The sequence below is a fragment of the Zeugodacus cucurbitae genome, chromosome 5 (genome assembly GCF_028554725.1).
Source record: "Zeugodacus cucurbitae isolate PBARC_wt_2022May chromosome 5, idZeuCucr1.2, whole genome shotgun sequence".
Taxonomy (NCBI): Eukaryota; Metazoa; Arthropoda; class Insecta; order Diptera; family Tephritidae; genus Zeugodacus; species Zeugodacus cucurbitae.
Window position 1 is genome coordinate 55,293,369 of NC_071670.1, and position 18,614 is coordinate 55,311,982.

General features: G+C 33.6%; 2 protein-coding genes across 4 annotated transcripts in view; one reads left to right on the top strand and one right to left on the bottom strand.

The window, feature by feature from the left end:
* LOC105209024 (synaptic vesicle glycoprotein 2A) overlaps positions 1–18,614 on the bottom strand; it is a 46,966-nt gene that overhangs the window by 24,961 nt on the left and 3,391 nt on the right. The gene's annotated exons all lie outside the window — the stretch shown is intronic.
* LOC105209020 (myosin-G heavy chain) lies at positions 1,050–15,209 on the top strand. Of its 3 annotated transcripts, none has more exons than XM_054230741.1 (3): positions 1,050–1,719; positions 4,289–5,286; positions 12,588–15,209. In XM_054230741.1, the coding sequence occupies exons 2-3, from the start codon at positions 5,061–5,063 to the stop codon at positions 13,430–13,432; spliced, it is 1,071 nt and encodes a 356-aa protein (XP_054086716.1). In that variant the 5' UTR covers positions 1,050–1,719; positions 4,289–5,060; the 3' UTR covers positions 13,433–15,209. The 3 variants fall into 3 exon arrangements, with proteins under 3 accessions (XP_054086716.1, XP_054086717.1, XP_011177465.2); XM_054230742.1 differs by having other exon boundaries at positions 1,050–1,671; XM_011179163.3 differs by having other exon boundaries at positions 1,050–1,643.

Here is an 18,614-nt window from a genome sequence, read left to right on the forward strand (position 1 = left end):
TACTATGATGTAGTGCTTCAACAATAATAAAATGTACATGCACGAGTACAAGCTCGGCGCACAGCGGGAAAGTGAATGCCTTTTTTCCCACATTTTGTTGTTACTCACACTTTACTCCACCCCACTCACCGCTACACATATCGAGCGATTGCCATGCACTTTCCATTTCCAATCAATTTCTATATGCAACACAGATGCCACGGTTGCACACATACACACACAAACACATATATATGGAACAAATGCATTTGTGTTTGCTGAATGGAGTTCATTCGTTTGTCGCTTTTATATTCCCGTTGTTCTTACATTCTGTTGCACGTTTGTTTTGGTTCTTTATCCGCCCCAGTCAAGTGGAATCGACAGCCACAGAATAGAAGCCGAAGCCAAAGCAGCAGAAACAGAAGAAGAAGAAAAGGTGCTTTAATATCTCGGAAGCCACAATGCAATCGAGCAGCGAAGTAGGAACAGAGCAGAAAAGTTGCAACAAACCGCACACACACACACACACACACACTTCTATATGTACATGTGGCACGTATGTGGGTGTATGTAGTGCGAAGGTGAATGTAGAATCGGAAGCGTGGGAAGTGACTCCTGTAACAGCTGGCCAACTGACACCCACCAGCTTCACACGTGCACTTCGCAAGCAAAAACAAAAAAAAAATAACAACAACAATAACACCAAAAAATTCAGCCAAATTCGTATGAAGACACAAACAAAAACAACAAAAATCGTAATAACAAAAACAACAACAACAACACAGCCACACACGACGCTGAAACGCCTTCGGCTGGAGTGCAACGCTGTGCGGGCATAAGGAAACGAACAAACGAACGAACGAACTGACGAGCTGGCGAACACCTCCTTCGGGTGGCTCAGCATATACATATATATGCCGTTGGCGCCTGCTGATGAGGGCAGGTAGTTTGCATAGTTTGTGGGCAGCAGTGAAGGGGGCAACTCTGTTGCGTTGCGTTTGTGAGATTCATCGTGGCGAATGGCGAACGACGGTGGAATCAGTTCAGTTCAGTTTGATTCTGTTCGGTTGAGTTGAGTTCAGTTGCAGTTTGTTGTCGCGTCGGAGAGCACATAACACTGAAATTTCGGCAACCAAAAACGGATTAAAAATTTTTGAACAGCATTTTTTTTTAAATAAATTTTATTACGCAAAAACAACAAAAACAAAAAAGAAATTAAAAATAACAATAAAAAGAAGAAGAACGTGTGAATGAAAAACTGAAAATCGACCAAAAAAAATATTATTATTGAATATTGAAACGCACAACGAAACGTCGCACAAACACAACGACACACACACGCACACATAAATTTCTACTTCAGCTGTATTAAACGCATAAAAATGGCACTCACACACACACTTACATTTAACTATTAATAAGTCGAATATAAAGAAAGCGAAAATTTATGCATTTTAAATACATATAAACACACACAAATATATGAAGGTGATATACTCGTACATATGTATGGTGTGCACTATTGACATCAGCGCAAAAATAAAAACAGTTGAAACACCGAAATGCAGCGACAATAAATAATAAACTTAGCGTGTAATATTAAATTCCAATTCGACAACATAAAAACGCGTTGCCATAACGGTATATGCAGTGCCCATTTGAGTGTAAGTGTGCGTGCAGAGCATAATAACTGTAAATTTTGAACATATTGTCGACTTTAAAATGGAGAATTAATTATTGGTGAATTGAATATTTGCGATATAATTATTGGCGATAAAGATATGAAATATTATTATGAATGAAAATAAAGAAAGTAAATTAAAAAAAAAAATAATAATAATTAAAATCATATGATATAAATTTAAATGAATTTAATGCAATAATATTATTATTTAATTTGCTATTATTAAAATAAAAATAATTATTAAAGTTAAGCTGCTTAAAGCAAGTAAATTCAAAAAAATAATAACATATAAAAAATATTAATAATAAAAAAAATAAATGTGAAAAAAAATAATTTTTAAATGTAAAAAAATTAATCATTTTTTATTATAATAATATATCTTCAACAAATATATGCGAAATATTAAAATAAATTTTTAAAAAAGTTTTCCTATTTTTTTGCAAGAAATTGTAGATTCTAACCATTTGTACTCCAAATTTACTCAAAAAGTGTTACTAATTTTATTGTTGTTTCAAAATTAAACAGAGTACAGTAAGAAAGTGCGTTCAAAAAACAGTTAGATCATTTTTTTTTTTTTTTAAGAAATAGAAATAGTAGATTTTAGCGAAACTTACTCTAATCTACTCCAAAATAGCTATTAACTTAATTTTTAATAATAATTATATAGAGTGCAATAAGGAAGTGTGTCGAAAAGTCAGTGAAATCACAGCTTAAGAGTAGGACAGCAATAATAAAAACTCTTTCAAACGCAAAAATTAAATTAAAAATCTCAAAAGCTTTACTCCAAAAATTATAATAAATAAAGAGATTAAAATAATTTTAATAATAATTAGTTTATTATTGATAAAAACTTAAAAATTAATGAAAAATAAAATTAAGAATAATAATAAAATAAAACAAAATATTAAAAAAAAAAACAATAATATATGAATATTAAAAAAACGGCTCAAATCATTCAAACTGAAATCAAATTGCAAGCAAAAGCACCTATCGAGTGAATTAATATTTGAATTAATATTTGAATTAAAAAAAAAATAATATTACAATAAAAAGAAAATTCAATAAACAGTTCATTGCTTGAAAATCGTATTTTTTGCCATAAGTAGTAGCATTTTAAACTCCATTAGAAAATAATAAATAAAAATACATAAAAAACTAAATAAAGTGAATGCGTACATAGCTCACGTATATTATTAAGCGACTCAACACAGTTAATCGTTATTATTTTAATATAGCTCAAAAAAAAAATAAATAAATTGGCCGTTTCAATTACAGCAGTTCAATTAAATAATTTAACCGTGTGTATGGCGTAAGCTCCCATGTCAGTGTTGAAAAAAATCAGTTAATTTTTTATTGAAAAAATATTCAATATACATTTTTAAGTATTTGATTGGCATAGCGTACAAAAAAGTGCGTACGGTGCGTATACGTAACTTCACAATTGAGAGTATTTCATATGTGGGACGAGGGCGTATGAGTAACTTTTTTTTGATAATGTATCAACTAATGTTGAATAAATTAGAATTATGTGCTGTGAAGCTTCTTGAATAATATTTTTTCAAATATAAAAAAAAAACAATTTTTTTTTGAAAAATTATTATTAAATTAAAAAATTCCTGGTTTTTTTAATTAATAAATTTTAATATAAATTTTTTTTAATTACTATAAAACATGTTAATGAGCTTTTAATATACCAATTTCTTGAGAAAATTCGAAGACATTTATTTGAAAAAAAAATTAGTCATAGTTTTTGATATTTTACGGTCTACATTGAAACTTAGTCTCGGAATTCTATGCAAGAGATGGTTTTATGGATTATATATATATATATATGTTTGTTATATGTATGATATTTTCAAATAATAATTATAACAGTAAAATCCAGAAAGATATAGAATAGAAAATAACCATAGAAAATCGATTCAAATATATATTTTTAATAGTAAATATTAGTTGATTATTTGAAATGTGCGACAAAAAATTAGGCAATAATTAATAATTATAATTATTAATTTAATTATAATTAATTGAAACACCAAACTAAAAAACCCGAAATTTAGAATACAAATTTTTAAATTAATTGAATAAAAAAAATTCTGAAAAAGAAATTTTAAAAATTTTCGCACTTGAATTTTTTTATTAAATATTAATTATATAAAAAAGTCATGAAATAAATTATATACACGAAAAATAAAAATTATTAATTATTATTTATTATTAATAAAGAAAACAAAATCAATAACAATCATCTTTATTAAAAATAAAAGTTAATTAATTAATTAAATTATTTTTTATTTTTAATTAATTAATTAATAATAATTTAATTCAAATAATTTAATTAATTAAAACTTAATTCAAAATTAAAAATAATCTAAATTATAATTGAAAATAATTTTTATTATTTTAAAGCGTTTTTATAAAACAAAAATTTTAATAAAAATATAATTATATCGCAAAAACTTAACTGAAGCTCTGTTTAAAAGAAAAAAAAAAAACAAAAAAATTTCATTACAAAAAATGAAATAAAAAACAATAAAAAAAAAATATTTCAACGAAAAAAAAAAATAATTTAATCCACCTCTTATGAAAAGGTATAACTCACGTAATCACCCTGTATTTTTTTAGAGGAAATCGGTTGCTACTTACACGTATATCCACACTCACACACATCAAAACTGAACAATCGACACAATTGCATTTCAACGAGAGACTTACAACATATCAAAAGCATTACGAGCGACAAATAAAAACAAATGCAAAGCAGATAAAAGGAGCATAGCGAAGCGATAGAGGATAAATAGCAATTAATTGCAGTAGTTTTACACATAACAGCACTTTACAACAACTTTAGCAGCGAAAACTAATAACAGCGAAAACTTTACTGACGACGACAAAAACAACAAAAGCCCAACAGCGACAGCTGAACTGAAATAGGCGATAAAGAGAAGAATAACAACAACAATAACGGTGATAATAATAATCACAGAGCAAGAGCAAGAGCAATTTCAAATCAAACAACGACTACTTTTAATCCTTCAAGAAACACGCACACACACACACACTCACACATACGCAAACGCGTACATACGAAACTGATAAACGCATATCGAAGCGCACAAAATACAAGACCAATTTCGCGTTAGCGACCACACCCACACACACCGCCAACAACTACAAATAAGTCAGCAAAAAGAAGAAGAAGCAGAGAAGTGTTGTAAGTGTAGCTCTAAACCAGCACAACAGCTGCGCTTCTCGGTGTGTCGGTAAAAACTTATCCGTTCTCGTTTGCAAAGTCGCGCGCTAAGCGCCACGCAAAGCCACAAAACTGGAGGAGCACGGCAACGGCAGCGGCAGTGGCAGCAACGGAGGCGGTGGCGGCGGCAGTGCCGGCAGTGCGATGAGTTCGAAAGTCAGTTCGCTGGAGGAGAAAGTGAAACTCCCGCCAACGGAGACGATAAGCCGGTGTTATCAGCCACCAGGCAAGAATCGCAAAGTCATACGCATCCTCACCGTGGCGGTGTATGTGTTGTGCGTCTCGTTGGCGGCGATTATGTTGTCGCTGTACTACATCTTTATTTGGGATCCAACTATTAGACCCTTTGTCACTAAGGGCAACCAATGTGGTAAGCCAGTGGAAATTTATAACACACAATTCATCCGCAAACACTTTGTGAAACTCTATTTTGTAATTTGCTATGCATGAGCAAGTGTGCGGATGTGCTGCAAGCCATCGAGGGGGGTTTGTGTAAAGTGTGTGTTAAGCGGGGGTCGTGTGCCAACGGTTGTTGGTTGCGTATATGCATTTCGGTTATAACATGATTTCCTTACAAAGCATTTCATTTACGCGACAGAAAACGTGTAAGTAATGAGAAGTCGGTCGCACAGTGGTGCGGTGTTATGTTATTTGGTGAGAAAAAATTTTAATTTTTTTTTAAGTGGTCATATAAAATACTAGACTGTAAACCCAAATTGTTTTAATCACGAAAGTTCTACATTGAAATATAATATAAATATTATACTTTACTATACTGAACGAATAAAAGTATATAATAACAAGTAAGGAAGAGCTAAGTTCGGTTGTGACCGAACATTTTATACTCTCGCAATTTATTTATTCAATATTATATAATAGACAATTTGACCCACATATTCTTCATATATATGGTATAAAGTCCATGGAAAGTTGGAAACCCTTATATTAGGTTAGAAACACCGAGGTCCTCATGTTCGATATATATACCTTGGAAACCTATGGTCCGATTTCGGCGATTTTTATAAAGAGGCTGGCACACTATAAATGCAGTATTTATGCAAAGTTCTGTCCCGATATCTTCACTAGTGCTCACTTTACATATTGTAAAGTACACTATTCAGATCGAATATAGGCCGATTTGGCCAATTTTCACAACATATCATTGAGATGCAAGGAAAATATTACACGTCAAATTCCATTGATATTGGTCGAGTAGTTTCGGAGATATGGCTTTCGACTCATAAGTGGGCGAAGCCACACCCACTTAACATTTTCTTATACTAATTTGTGTGGAGCCCTTCTGTACCTTCTTTATAATGAAATTTAAGGTTTCTGGTGTTTTCCCTTACTGAATTAAAGTATTTTTAGTCGTTTTCAACATAACCTTTGTATGGGAGGTGGGCGTGGTTATAATTCGATATCCTTTATTTTTGGACTATATAAGGAAATGCCGACTCCTGAGAATTTCGTTGATATAGCTTTAGTAGTTTACCAGATATGTACAAAAAACTTAGAAGGGGCGGGGCCATGCCCACTTTCCCAAAAAAAAAAATACATCCAAATATGCCCCTTCCTAGAACAATCCTTTGTACCAAATTTTATTTCTATAGCTTTATTTACAGACTGTCGGACAGACCGACGGACGGACAGACAGACATCCGGATTTGAACTTTACTCGTCAGCCTGATCACTTCGGTATATATAACCTTATATCTAACTCGTTTAGTTTTAGGACTTACAAACAACCGTTATGTGGACACAACTATAATATTCTCCTAGCAACTTTTGTTGCATAGTATAAAAAATATGGTAGTAAAGTGATTTTTAAAAATTGGAAATTTTGAACTCGTTTTTCTCAAAACTGTGTTTTTCAAACATTCTTACAAAGTATCTCATAAATGGCTTGACCGAATGAATTGAAATTTGTAGGGTGTATTAAACATATGTTAACGCATGGAACTCCATTGTCAATCAAAAATTACCAAAATTTCGGTTTTTAATAGCAAAAAAAAGTAAAAAGACGTTTAATCCGCGATGTTTTCTATCAAAAGTCCGATATTAGATATATTCACTTGATCGTAGTCCATTTCATGCATTTAAGCTTACAGATTAAAACGCCCCTAATTTCTTTTGTTCCCGATAAACCAATCAGACGGAATCGTGGAGGAAGTGCGAATCCATTTTTTTCGAGATGGGGGTGTTCAGAACGGTGTAACAATATTTTTAGCTTGAAATTTATATTCTTACCGTCAAAATATATGTTAATAAATGATAATTTAGTGATCGTAGAAAAATATTTCAAAAAAAAAATCGTAAAAAGAGTCTGTCACATGGAATGATCCCCTAAAGCATAAAGATTTTCTAAATTTGATTTGGAACCTTATATAAACGCACTATTGTCCTATCCTCTATACAATTGTTTAAATATGACTGCTTTTGTACGTGAGACCCATACATATTTTTATATACGCAGCAGTAAAATGGACTAGTCCAGTAACAGATAGATGTGGTATGAGATGCCAATTGAAGGATATCTTTTCATTATATTATTCGCCCTTCAATTAATAAAAATAACAAGTTGTGTACAAAAACTGAAAGAAAAATCGATAAATCCTTGAATATCGGATTAAAATCTCTTAATCCGAATAATAGCTTTAATTTTCATCAAATAACTAAATAATTAATTTAATGACTTATAAAGTTATCAATTTTCAGTCCATAAATCTTGATTGCAAATCATTTTCCAGTCTTTTTTATTTCAATCCAAAAATTCTAATCGTAAACCAGTATTTTTTTAGATCAACAGAGTATTTAAAAGTTTCACAACATGCAGTTTCACCTTAGTATCTTTCAGGCTAGTTTATTTTCAATCCAACAATCTGGTAGTAAACTAGTGTTTTAAGCCCATTATCCTTTGATTTAATTCGATTTGGGTCTAGTATTTTTATAAGTATAGTATTGGGTATTTGGTATCTTTATTCTGAGAGCTTACTTGCTAAATCTAACTTTTCACTTGTTCTATAAGCATAAGGAAGGCCGTTCCTAATAATGAGAAGATATTGATAATTAAGATTAAGAAGACAGCAATTTGTGCGATGAATATTCTGAGTGGACTGTGAAGCGATTGAAAGATTGATGAATCCATTCTATCTTTATATATGATAATCAAATATTAATCTGATATAAAAAATATATTATTATAACAAATGTTTCCAAGAACTTTTTCCAGAATAAAGAGGTCATAACTATATAGCTATCAAACTGTTGCAGGGTTTGTTGTCCAATTAATTACTCGATGCTCATAATTTACAGCAAAAACAAGTTTTTATTACCATTATCAACCACTCGCCTCTCAAAATGTAATTTTGGGTTAAGAATTAATATTATTTTATTTATACCGCCAATTACGATGCTTAATATAATTCCTTTTTGCAAGGAAATTTAAAAATGCTTTTTTCCGAATACTAATTATCCCTCAACAATCGAAAACTTTCCACTCTTTTCTCTTTCAAATTCCCCTCGCACCTATTCAACCGATGAACAATTTCACTTTCTATTGTTCTGTATTTTACCCAATCAAACGTCACCTTTTGTGCCCTGTGCAAATTAGTCGTTACGTACGTGAGTAAACTGGCAACGGTTGTCCTAGCACTCGTCCCCAAAAAAAAACCAAAAAACTTAAAAAGGACACAACAGCAAACAACAAACAAAATGCAAAACAAAGAATCTGCAAATTAGTACGTGCGGTAAAAAGTGAAAGAAAGAGTTGCCATACAAAAGCTGGTGCCGAAAAAATAACAACAAAAATAAGAGAAAAAACAAAAGCGAGAAAAGAATACCAAAATGAAAGTAGAATAAAAGCGCACAGCCGCAAAATCGCAGAATCACGGAATGGCAGAATGGCAGCGTGGAATGCTGTGGCAGCGGTGAATGGTGTGCGATTAATGAAAAAGTAGTTGCCACTATTGCTTGCTTACTAGCTTTTGTTGTTGTTGTTGCTGATAGTAGTATTCTCCGTTTGCACTTTGGTTGTAGTATTATGAATTGAAATTCCTCCACTTGTGGCAGCTGTTGAAATTCTAGGCCACAAGGCATACCATCATATATATTCCAACCAAGCCAAGCACAGTCAGCTAGTCAACCATTCATGCGTGACAACAAACCGTTGTGGCAAAGGATGGATATGCCAGATAGGATAGAAAATGAGCACGTCTGTAGTTTTTTTTTTCATTTTCTATGTAAATGTGAGTGCATTCGTGTGTGTGTGTGGAGAGTTGTTATAATAGCGACGAGTAGCTAACAAGTGCAACGCCTAGTTTACGCGATTATTATTGTTGTTATTACTATTGTTGTTGGTGTTGTTATGATTGCTGTTATTGTAGTTGGTGTTGGTGTTGATGTTGCTGGTGTTGTTGCACATTGTTGCCATTGTATTATGCACAAACCTTAGCGATAGCATTATTATTATTGTTGTATGCACTGATGTGTGTGTAAATTTGCGCATTGTTGTTGCTGTTGTTGTTGTTTGCATTTGTTCGCGTTTTGCGGTTGCAGCGCTGCAAATTCGCTTTACACCGAAAAATTAGGTCAATGGGGTGGCAATCTACTAAAGTGGGTTGTTATTGTTGTTGTTACTTTTGTTGTTGTTGTAGTAGTATGGCAATGGGGCGCGCCAAAGTGGGTATTGAGGTAGGTTAGTTGTTGGTTGTTGCTGGCGATATGGCATATATACATTAGTACTTTGTATGTGTTGTTGTTATTGTTGCTTCGCTGTGCTCTTCGAGGCCGGTGGGCGTGTGTATTCGTGCAGCGTTTGCTCGTGACATGCATGCATTTACTCATACACACACATACACATATTTATGTATGTATATATGCTGTTCTATTTATAAGAGTGTTTGTGTGTGTTGTTGTGTTCAACTCTTTGACAGGTCAAAATCCGTGTAAACGTTCGCTCACAATCAAGAATCCATAATTCATTCAGCGCTGTCCATTTACTGCCCACTCGCTCGTTGCACATTTCTGCTGCCCCCCCCGAGCTTACATAACACCGTTATTTTCTACTATTTTTATTACTTTTCTACACAACGCCGACCAACTCGCTTTCGCTGACTGCACTCGCTTCAAGTGTTTGTTGTTGTTATTACATTTTAATTGCAAAATATGCATGGCACTAATATTTTCAATATTAAGTGGGCTACAACAACAACAGCAAATATTACAACAACAAAAAATCAAGTCAAGTTCTCGCCCGCATAAATATATACATAACTGTATATATGTATAATTTACATATAATTATATATGCGTACTCTATAAATAAACAAAAAGTGGAGCAAAGGCAACGGCGGCGGCGCCGGCGGTTGGTGGCTCAACAAAAATGGGGAGCAAAACAAACTTGTTATTTGGCATAATTTCTACTTGGTAAATTTCAAGGTGGCAGGCACGACAGCTACAACGACAACCAGTAGTAATAATAACAACAACACCAACAACAACAATAAAAGCAAATAAGCGCAGCAGCGCAGTCATCAGTAATGCCACCACCGTCTATTGCCGCCGACAAGGTTATGACCATGTACAGACAAATTCACAAAAACAAAAGCAATCACGCCGACACACTTATAACGGCACTTATTTACAAGCTCACGCAAATCAAAAAAGGCACATTGACGTCGCTGTCATTAAAGGATCTTAAGAGCGGCTGCAATTGATGACAGCAGCGGTGACAGTTTCGAGGAGTGTGCGTTTTATTTTCATGTTTCTAAAAAGTGCTTAAGAATTTGTGTTTTTCTTCCATCTTCATTTACATTAGCATATTATTGTATTCAAAAATAATTTTGTGCATAATTTTATGCTGTTAGCTGGTGTATTTGGAACGTTTGTTTGTAAGCAAGTGGATTGAGTGCGTAACTACCACACGGCGGGCGCTGTGTTCAAAACTAAGTCAAAAGAAGAGTTAGATAATATTAAATTATGCTGTCACAAAATTTACGACCCACCCATTTCATTATGGTAGTATGTTCAAAAAATAACGGCAATTTTAAAATTTCCAATTTCCAAAAGTTAAATTTGGTATATTTTATTTTTATTAAGTTGATTTTCGTTTCTTAAAAGCTAACACTTCGTTGCTTCTTCGCGAAGAATAAAGTCTTGGTCGATGCAAACAAATCCGTATTCACTACGTTTACGTTTGGAGAGAGACTACTAAGAGCACATTAATGGAGCTCATTTATGCCGCAATTTATTAATTGTTCTTTGAGAAACTCGCAACCGAAACCATAGAGCTATAATAATACTTTGCGGTCAATGAGACAAATTAAAAAGTTTTGGTGACCTATATTAGGGGACTTATACAAAAAAAAATGCCAACTAGGCCATAGCTATAATTATGTTGATGGTATTCCAATCTTCACACAAAATATTTTTCGTTGCATTCTTCTTGACAAAAAGGCTCATTTTCTATTAAATCAAGCTGCAAGTTTTAATTTATTATTCTATATAACGCCGAGACCTCAGCTCTTCCAGAGAACTCTGTGAGTATTCGGGTAAATGATTGGTGTACTTTGTGGTTCTGTGTAGTTATATACCGTATGATAAGTTATTTTAGGTTGGGTTAAGGGGCAGATCTCCGCGGCCGCAGAGAATCTCACTTAGACAGATTCGACTGTCCATTGTGACAGCCGAAAAACTCCTGACTGATCACTAAGACCCTTATGATGCGGCAAAGGGCTTGGACTCTGTAACAAAGTTTTTAAGTCGGCTAATGTCGATTCCAATCACTTTACTGGGTTCGCCGAAGATGTGCCTACCGAGGTGCTTTAACCTAAATCTGGCGAATGCCGGACATTGAAGGAGGAAATGATGATTCCTCTTCGCCTCCCTCCAAATAACTTTGGCAACTAGCGTCTGACTTGATCGCTAGCTTCAACGCATGTGTGCTTATTGGACAATTGCCAATGATCGCGGAGAGATGACCCTTACTAAGCGACAGCGGCTGTAAAGACCGTTTGTTGTGGGCCAGTGGTTGTTCTCCAGCTTTTGGCGAGCTCACTCGAAGACAGTGTGTCCAGCTCTCTAGCGCAAGTGGACTACGGACTGTCCAAACGCCCACTTTGCAGTTTCCAGCGATTCTGCGGTAATCGGATACCCACACAAGTGGGATTATAAAGTATATCGAAGCTACCGATAACGATATTAGGCACTCCTTACCAGTTTAGACCGTACTGTCATCGAATCCAAGGACAGTATTGTCATTTTGCTATCGGAGTGATTTTGTACAATATATTAATTTTGGTGGACGAATATTAATAAACAATATTTAATAATATATAAATCGATTTGAAGGCCGATCAATCCATACTTTTTATTTTCACAAAGATTTCACCGAATTTCTTAAATATGGTTCCACTTTTGGTCTATCGCACAGTCGCATTTAGGAGATACCATTTTGATATATATATATTTTATAGATATATGAGAAGGAATTTAATTACAAATACGAGTTATGAAACCTTCATAAAGCCATTGGACTATGTCATAAAATACATTTTGTAAATTTGAATAATTGCAAGACAAATGATTAGAATATATTTATTTGTATATAAAATACTTATTTACGACATTTATATTTAAATCACTAATATTTTCTTGCACTTCTATTGCATTTAGACAAAATTGTGATACCAGAGAAAATCGCTATACGCCTACTCAACTCATCGGAAGTCACCGCCGAGCAATTCTACAAACACATACTCGAACAATATCGCATACTCAATCAGTTGCAACTGCAGCGACAACAATATCTACAAAAACAACATTTGCATCTACAACAACTGGCAGCGGCCAATAAATTTCAAGAAATCTTCGCCACAGCGACAATAATACAAGCGAATCCCAATGATCCGTTACGAAAACCGATTACACCAACAAATGGCACCTTCCTACTGGATCCATCACAAACCATGGCAGTGAATAGCATCGAACCACGCATACCGATTTTGGATACTGCGCAAGCGCCCATACCAGTGCTGGCACCCGCATCAGCGCTGGCCACAGCGATCTCCTCATCGTCGTCGTCGGCAGCAGCAATGGCAGCGGCCAGCGCGAGTAACGGACACATCAAACGCAAGTCGCATCGCAAACACTACAACAACAACAATCATCATCGGCATACATCGCGGAAGAATCATCGAAAGACCGTTGCTGGCGTTGTGGGTAACGGTAACAACAATGCGGATAACTATAATAACAGCAACAACGATTATGAGCCCGAACCATTTGTCGTCGAATCGCCACCAATGAATCCGCCCATCTTGTCTGTGGTGCAAGAGCCCTACACCCAACTGCCCATACCGTTAGTGTTGAATTCGCGCGAAGACAAACGTCCATTATACTATACGCATAGCGAAGGGCGTAGGGGCGGCAATGGGGGTGCGCGAAAGCGGGCGGGTGGTTACGAGGTGCAGACCTATATGAATCCACTGCTGACCGGCGAACTGATATTCGAAAAATAAATTGGAATGAAGATGAAGGAGGTTCGAGAATCGTAGAGTTAGAGGGAGTTATAAGCAAAAGTAGAGATGTGAGGCGGAGTGAGGTTAGGAAGATCTCAAAATTTTACTTTAGCGGAAGGCAGAGCAGAGAAGATTGCAGAAGACACGCATAAAGCATTGAAGAATGTATGTATGTATGGTGTTTGGTAGGGTAAAAAACCGCAAACTATTTCGTAATTGGCTCATATCATAGGTAAACAACAATTACAACAACAACAACAAATAACAAAACTGCCATTATTGCCGCCCCCCAAAAAAGCAATGACCGCAGCAGCAGCAGCAAGCGTGCTTACAAAGCGCATTTTTGCGGCGACTGCGAACACAACAACAACAACCACAACAACACTTAACTATGAAAAAACCGAAAACAATAAGCAAAGAGGAAACAACAAACAAACTAGAGCATATATAGTAAATTTTTGAATGTGTAGCAATTAGTGATAAACAAAAAAATAACAGCAACAAAAAACCAAAACCAAAAAAACCTGAATAATGAAATATCGAAAAAATATATATGTAGCAACAACAAAAATCTTATATATCCGTATACCCAACAACCAAAATACACTTGTAATCGTCTGTATGTACTGTTTATACTCGTATTGTATGTTTATATTATATATATATATAATCGACAAAAAAATTTAAAAATATATAAACCTTCCCGCCTAAACACCAAATTCACACTCACACCAGTTTATATATGTACGTATCGGATCATATGGTTCGTAGCACATTTTGAGCAGCATAAGGAACGCATTTACGCATATGAAACGCATGAAAACGCATTAACACGCATAATAACGCATACGAAAACGCATGAGAACGCATATAAACGCATGAAAATACATGAAAACGTATATAAACGCATGAAAACGCATGAAAACGCATGAGAACGCATTGGAAATGCATTAAAATGCATGATTAGGCATAAGAAGAAATACATATAAATGCATAATAACGCATTAAAACGCATGAAAACGCATGAGAACGTATTTATTGTTCAACACCAACGCCACAACCACCACCACTCGCTATCAACTTTTCACACCTTTCACTTCGCCTTCACCAACGCCAATAGTCACACACACACACAGCCTCACTTAATCACTAAATCACTTAGCCACTTGTTCAAACGCCATGTTCACCAACACCACTTTCTCACTCTCACCAACACACACACACGCGCGCATTTACTAGTGAAGAATTTAATCACCAAATCAAATCAAGTACACCACCAACAATAATAAAAGTAAAAATAAAAATACAACAAAAACAAAAAATGGAAAGAATATAACAAATACTAAAAAACAACAATAACAAAAACAAAAGATCAAATAGCATAGGCTCTTATATATGTATGTACGATGTATAACAAAATGTATGTATGTATTGTTGAATTAGAGACAGAGAAGTTCGAGAAGCGCGAGCCTTATAAACAAAGGCGCAAAGTGGTCAAAAAGTATCAAAATAGTAAGGAAGCAAGCAATAAATTAATAGTTGGAGAAATGCTGAAGCATAGCACACAAGAAAGAATTGGAGAGGAATGGATTAGGTACGGAGCAGCCGAAATTATAGGTTCTCATATGAGTGTGGTAGTACACTTCTTGGTGTATGTGTATGTGTAGGTACTTATTTTGGAAATGTACTTGTGAACTGCAAGCGTAAGCCTTTACTTTAACAGCATCAATGACTTGCAGTTTGCAAATAAAAGAAAATGCAATGATAATAATAAAAATGATAAAAAAAGACTACCAACTAGACATTGTGTCTGTAGTTATCAGCGTAAATATAATTATATACTCATTACAAGGCGAAATAAATAAATAAATAAACAATAATTACAACTAAGTTGATTGAAGAAAAAAACATGTGTAATAAATGAATGTAATGAAACAAAGCGTGATTTCTGTTTATTTTTTATATTTACAATTGAGTCATAAGAAAAAAGGGAGTGAAGTGGTAAGAGGTGATACGAGTGGATTATAATAATTTGCTTGTAAATAAAATAAAAGTACTGGCTACTAACTGTTTATTTATATTTAATATTTGTTCATTACATTTTTATTTATTTTTTTTTATTACATTTAATAATAATTATTTTTTAATACATTTAATATAAATATTTATAATCATATATTATATTTTCTTTACAATTTACATTTTCATTTATTATTATGATATTTTATTATTTTTAATATATTTTTTCTTTGTTTCTTTCTTTAGTTTTTTAACAACACCGCGCTGGTGTTTGTGTATTTAAATTTCATTCAATTTCATATGTGTTGATATAATCAAAAGTGGGTTATTTTATTCAGTGAAAATTATATTGGTTTATTGTTAAAAAGTTCGCATATTTTCCATAAAAAGCAATGAGTTTCAGAAATAAAAACAATTTTACAGTGGTAAGTGCATTATTGATAACTTTTAACTATATATTCTCAACATCTCACATTCACAAATTAAAAAAAAAAAACATGTTTATTGTTAATCTTAACATAAAAAATGGGCCTAATGATGGCCCAAGTGCAGCCGCTTGCGGTCAGACTCTCTTCGCCTTTCTTTTCAACCAACCAACATAAAAAAATAGTTTTTTGCTATATTGAATTAACAGCTTTCAAAAATATTAACTCCAAATCAAGTATTGCCTCATTGAAAACCACAAGAAAAAAAACCTAAAATTACAACCTTGATGAAATAAAGAAAGTGATGCCAGTTACAAAAAATTGAAAAAAAAAGATCTATCAGCTTAAGAATTTCTTAAATTAAAAATGAAAATTCCCCGCTCAAATTTCACAATTATCAGTAAGCCAATTAGAGAACTCTCACTTTTATGTGTAAAAACCAAATTAGTTCACCCATTAGTACTAATAAATCTCTTTTATACATCAAATGTCGTTTGAGTCCCTCATAGCCCAACCTAACCTAGCCTATGATCGCTAATATAACCAAAATGTGTAACTTGATCTAAGTCGATCAATTTTTGTGGTACAAACAATCTTTGAATGGACTATGTCGAAACAATATCCACCAGCTCTAACCTAAACACTTAATTATCATTAATGAACTTTGAGTAACGGTAAATCTATCATATGTCGGAGTAAAAATGAAAAGAAAGGTTTAAGATCTCTACCGTTATCAAAGAAACAGTTTTCATTATCATCAAAGAAACCCAGAACAGCATTCATTTTTCCAACTTTCTGCTACAATCAGAGTATAAGTGTACCTCAGTCAAATAATTATATGTGCATGAACTTTTTGCAAAAAAAATTAAAGATTACAAAATTGCAAAATATTTCTGAGTATGCAGGTTTGTTATTATTAATGTATACGATATAAAAAAACAAAAAATTAACAAATTTCAAAATATTTTTTAAACTATAAAATAAAATTGAAGTTTAGGCTAACGGTAAATATTTATATGTGCATTTTACTATTTTTAACAATAAAGCCTATACATTTGAGTTTAACTGAAATAAATGTTTATTTTAATAGTCAGTAGAATTGTCCTTATTTTTTAAAACTAAATTAAGCCGCTTAATCAGAGAATTAACTACTGACTGTAGAATAGTTATGTAAATATTGGCAAATTCTTGCTTTATGGCTAATTTAAGGTGACGTGCTGTCTCAAACTGCTTTCCGTTTTGGAAAACAGGGGCAGAGAGGTTTCCCCAGAGATCCTCAATAGTATTTAGGTTCGAACTTAGTGCTGCACATTGTAATACTGGAATTTTCCGGTCGTTAAAGATGTTATTCGTGTGGATTAAAGCGTTATCCTTTCGATATGTCCAGTTATATGCCATAAATATTGCCAGCAAATTTTATTAACTCGTTGTCCAAAAGATCTACATTGATATTAGCATTCATTTGAGTGAATATAAAACATGTAGATAGCTTTCCACAGCAGCAAAATGCAGCCCCTGAAATCAAGGTACCGCTTCCAAAACATCGCTTATAGTAGGACCGTCGTTCCTGGTGCGAATCTTTCCAATATTTCTTGAAATGACCTGGGCCGACCAAATTTAATTTTCTTTCGTCACTAAAGACTGTATTCTATCATTCATCGACACAGAATTGGTATTTATTTGCAAACCTCAAATGTGCTTTATTGTGTCTTTCTTTAGCGTTGGTTTAGGTGCCATGGGAAAATTATATTTATTATGATTTTCTGTCTCAACTAGATCCATATTTGATCGCTGCTTATCAAGTCCGCAACTACTAGCCGTCGAATCATCCTTTCGCACCGCTCATCAATGTTGTTTTTCGTCCGCTGCGTCGCACTATACAGTTCCACACTATACTACAGATACAGTTCCGATGTCGCTTTGGTCTAGAGCCATTTTGGAACCGCTTTTATGCATTCCTATGATTATTACTTGTTCCTCGGCTGATAAACTAGTACCACGAGGCATTTTAGGCTTAAAGTTAAATAAATGTAATCAAATTTTCAATAATTCATTAAGTTAATGCACCTACAATAATTTTGAAAACAAATTTTTGCAAAAAAAAATTTTTGCTGCGACACTATCAGTAAGAAAGATCCGCTAAACTGATTTTGCACATATAAATATTTTCTATGCAATACCCAATTCACAAGCACATTCTTAATGTAACTGTACAACGAACAAGAAAAGTATGAAACAATTTTCGTTGCATAGTAACGGTAACATATCAACTTTTTATTCCACCATTACCGAAATCCAACAAATAACAGTGAATAAGAAATATAAACAAAAGGCGAAATGCACATATAATTATTTGACTGGGGTATAAATTGCTTTCAAAACAAAATATGTACTCCTTTATCGCTGTTTAGCTTAATAGTTTCTGGAATATGATCAATTTTGGGGTGATCTCAGATGATATGAGCTTAGATATCGGACAAAACTGAAGAATCATTACTAGAACCTAAAAAGGGTATTATCGGCTAGGGCCTAAAAAGGGATGCTCCTTAGTTCTATCCGATACTGTATATATCTTTGTTAGGCGTTAATTTTTTTCAAATACTGAGCCAAGAAAATGCAAACTTTTTTATAAGATAAGTATGTAACTGTTTGAACTTGAGATATCCTCGAAGGAATTAAAAAAAATCATCAACTACAGATAAATTTCATACGTTACTTCAAATATAATACGAGTACAT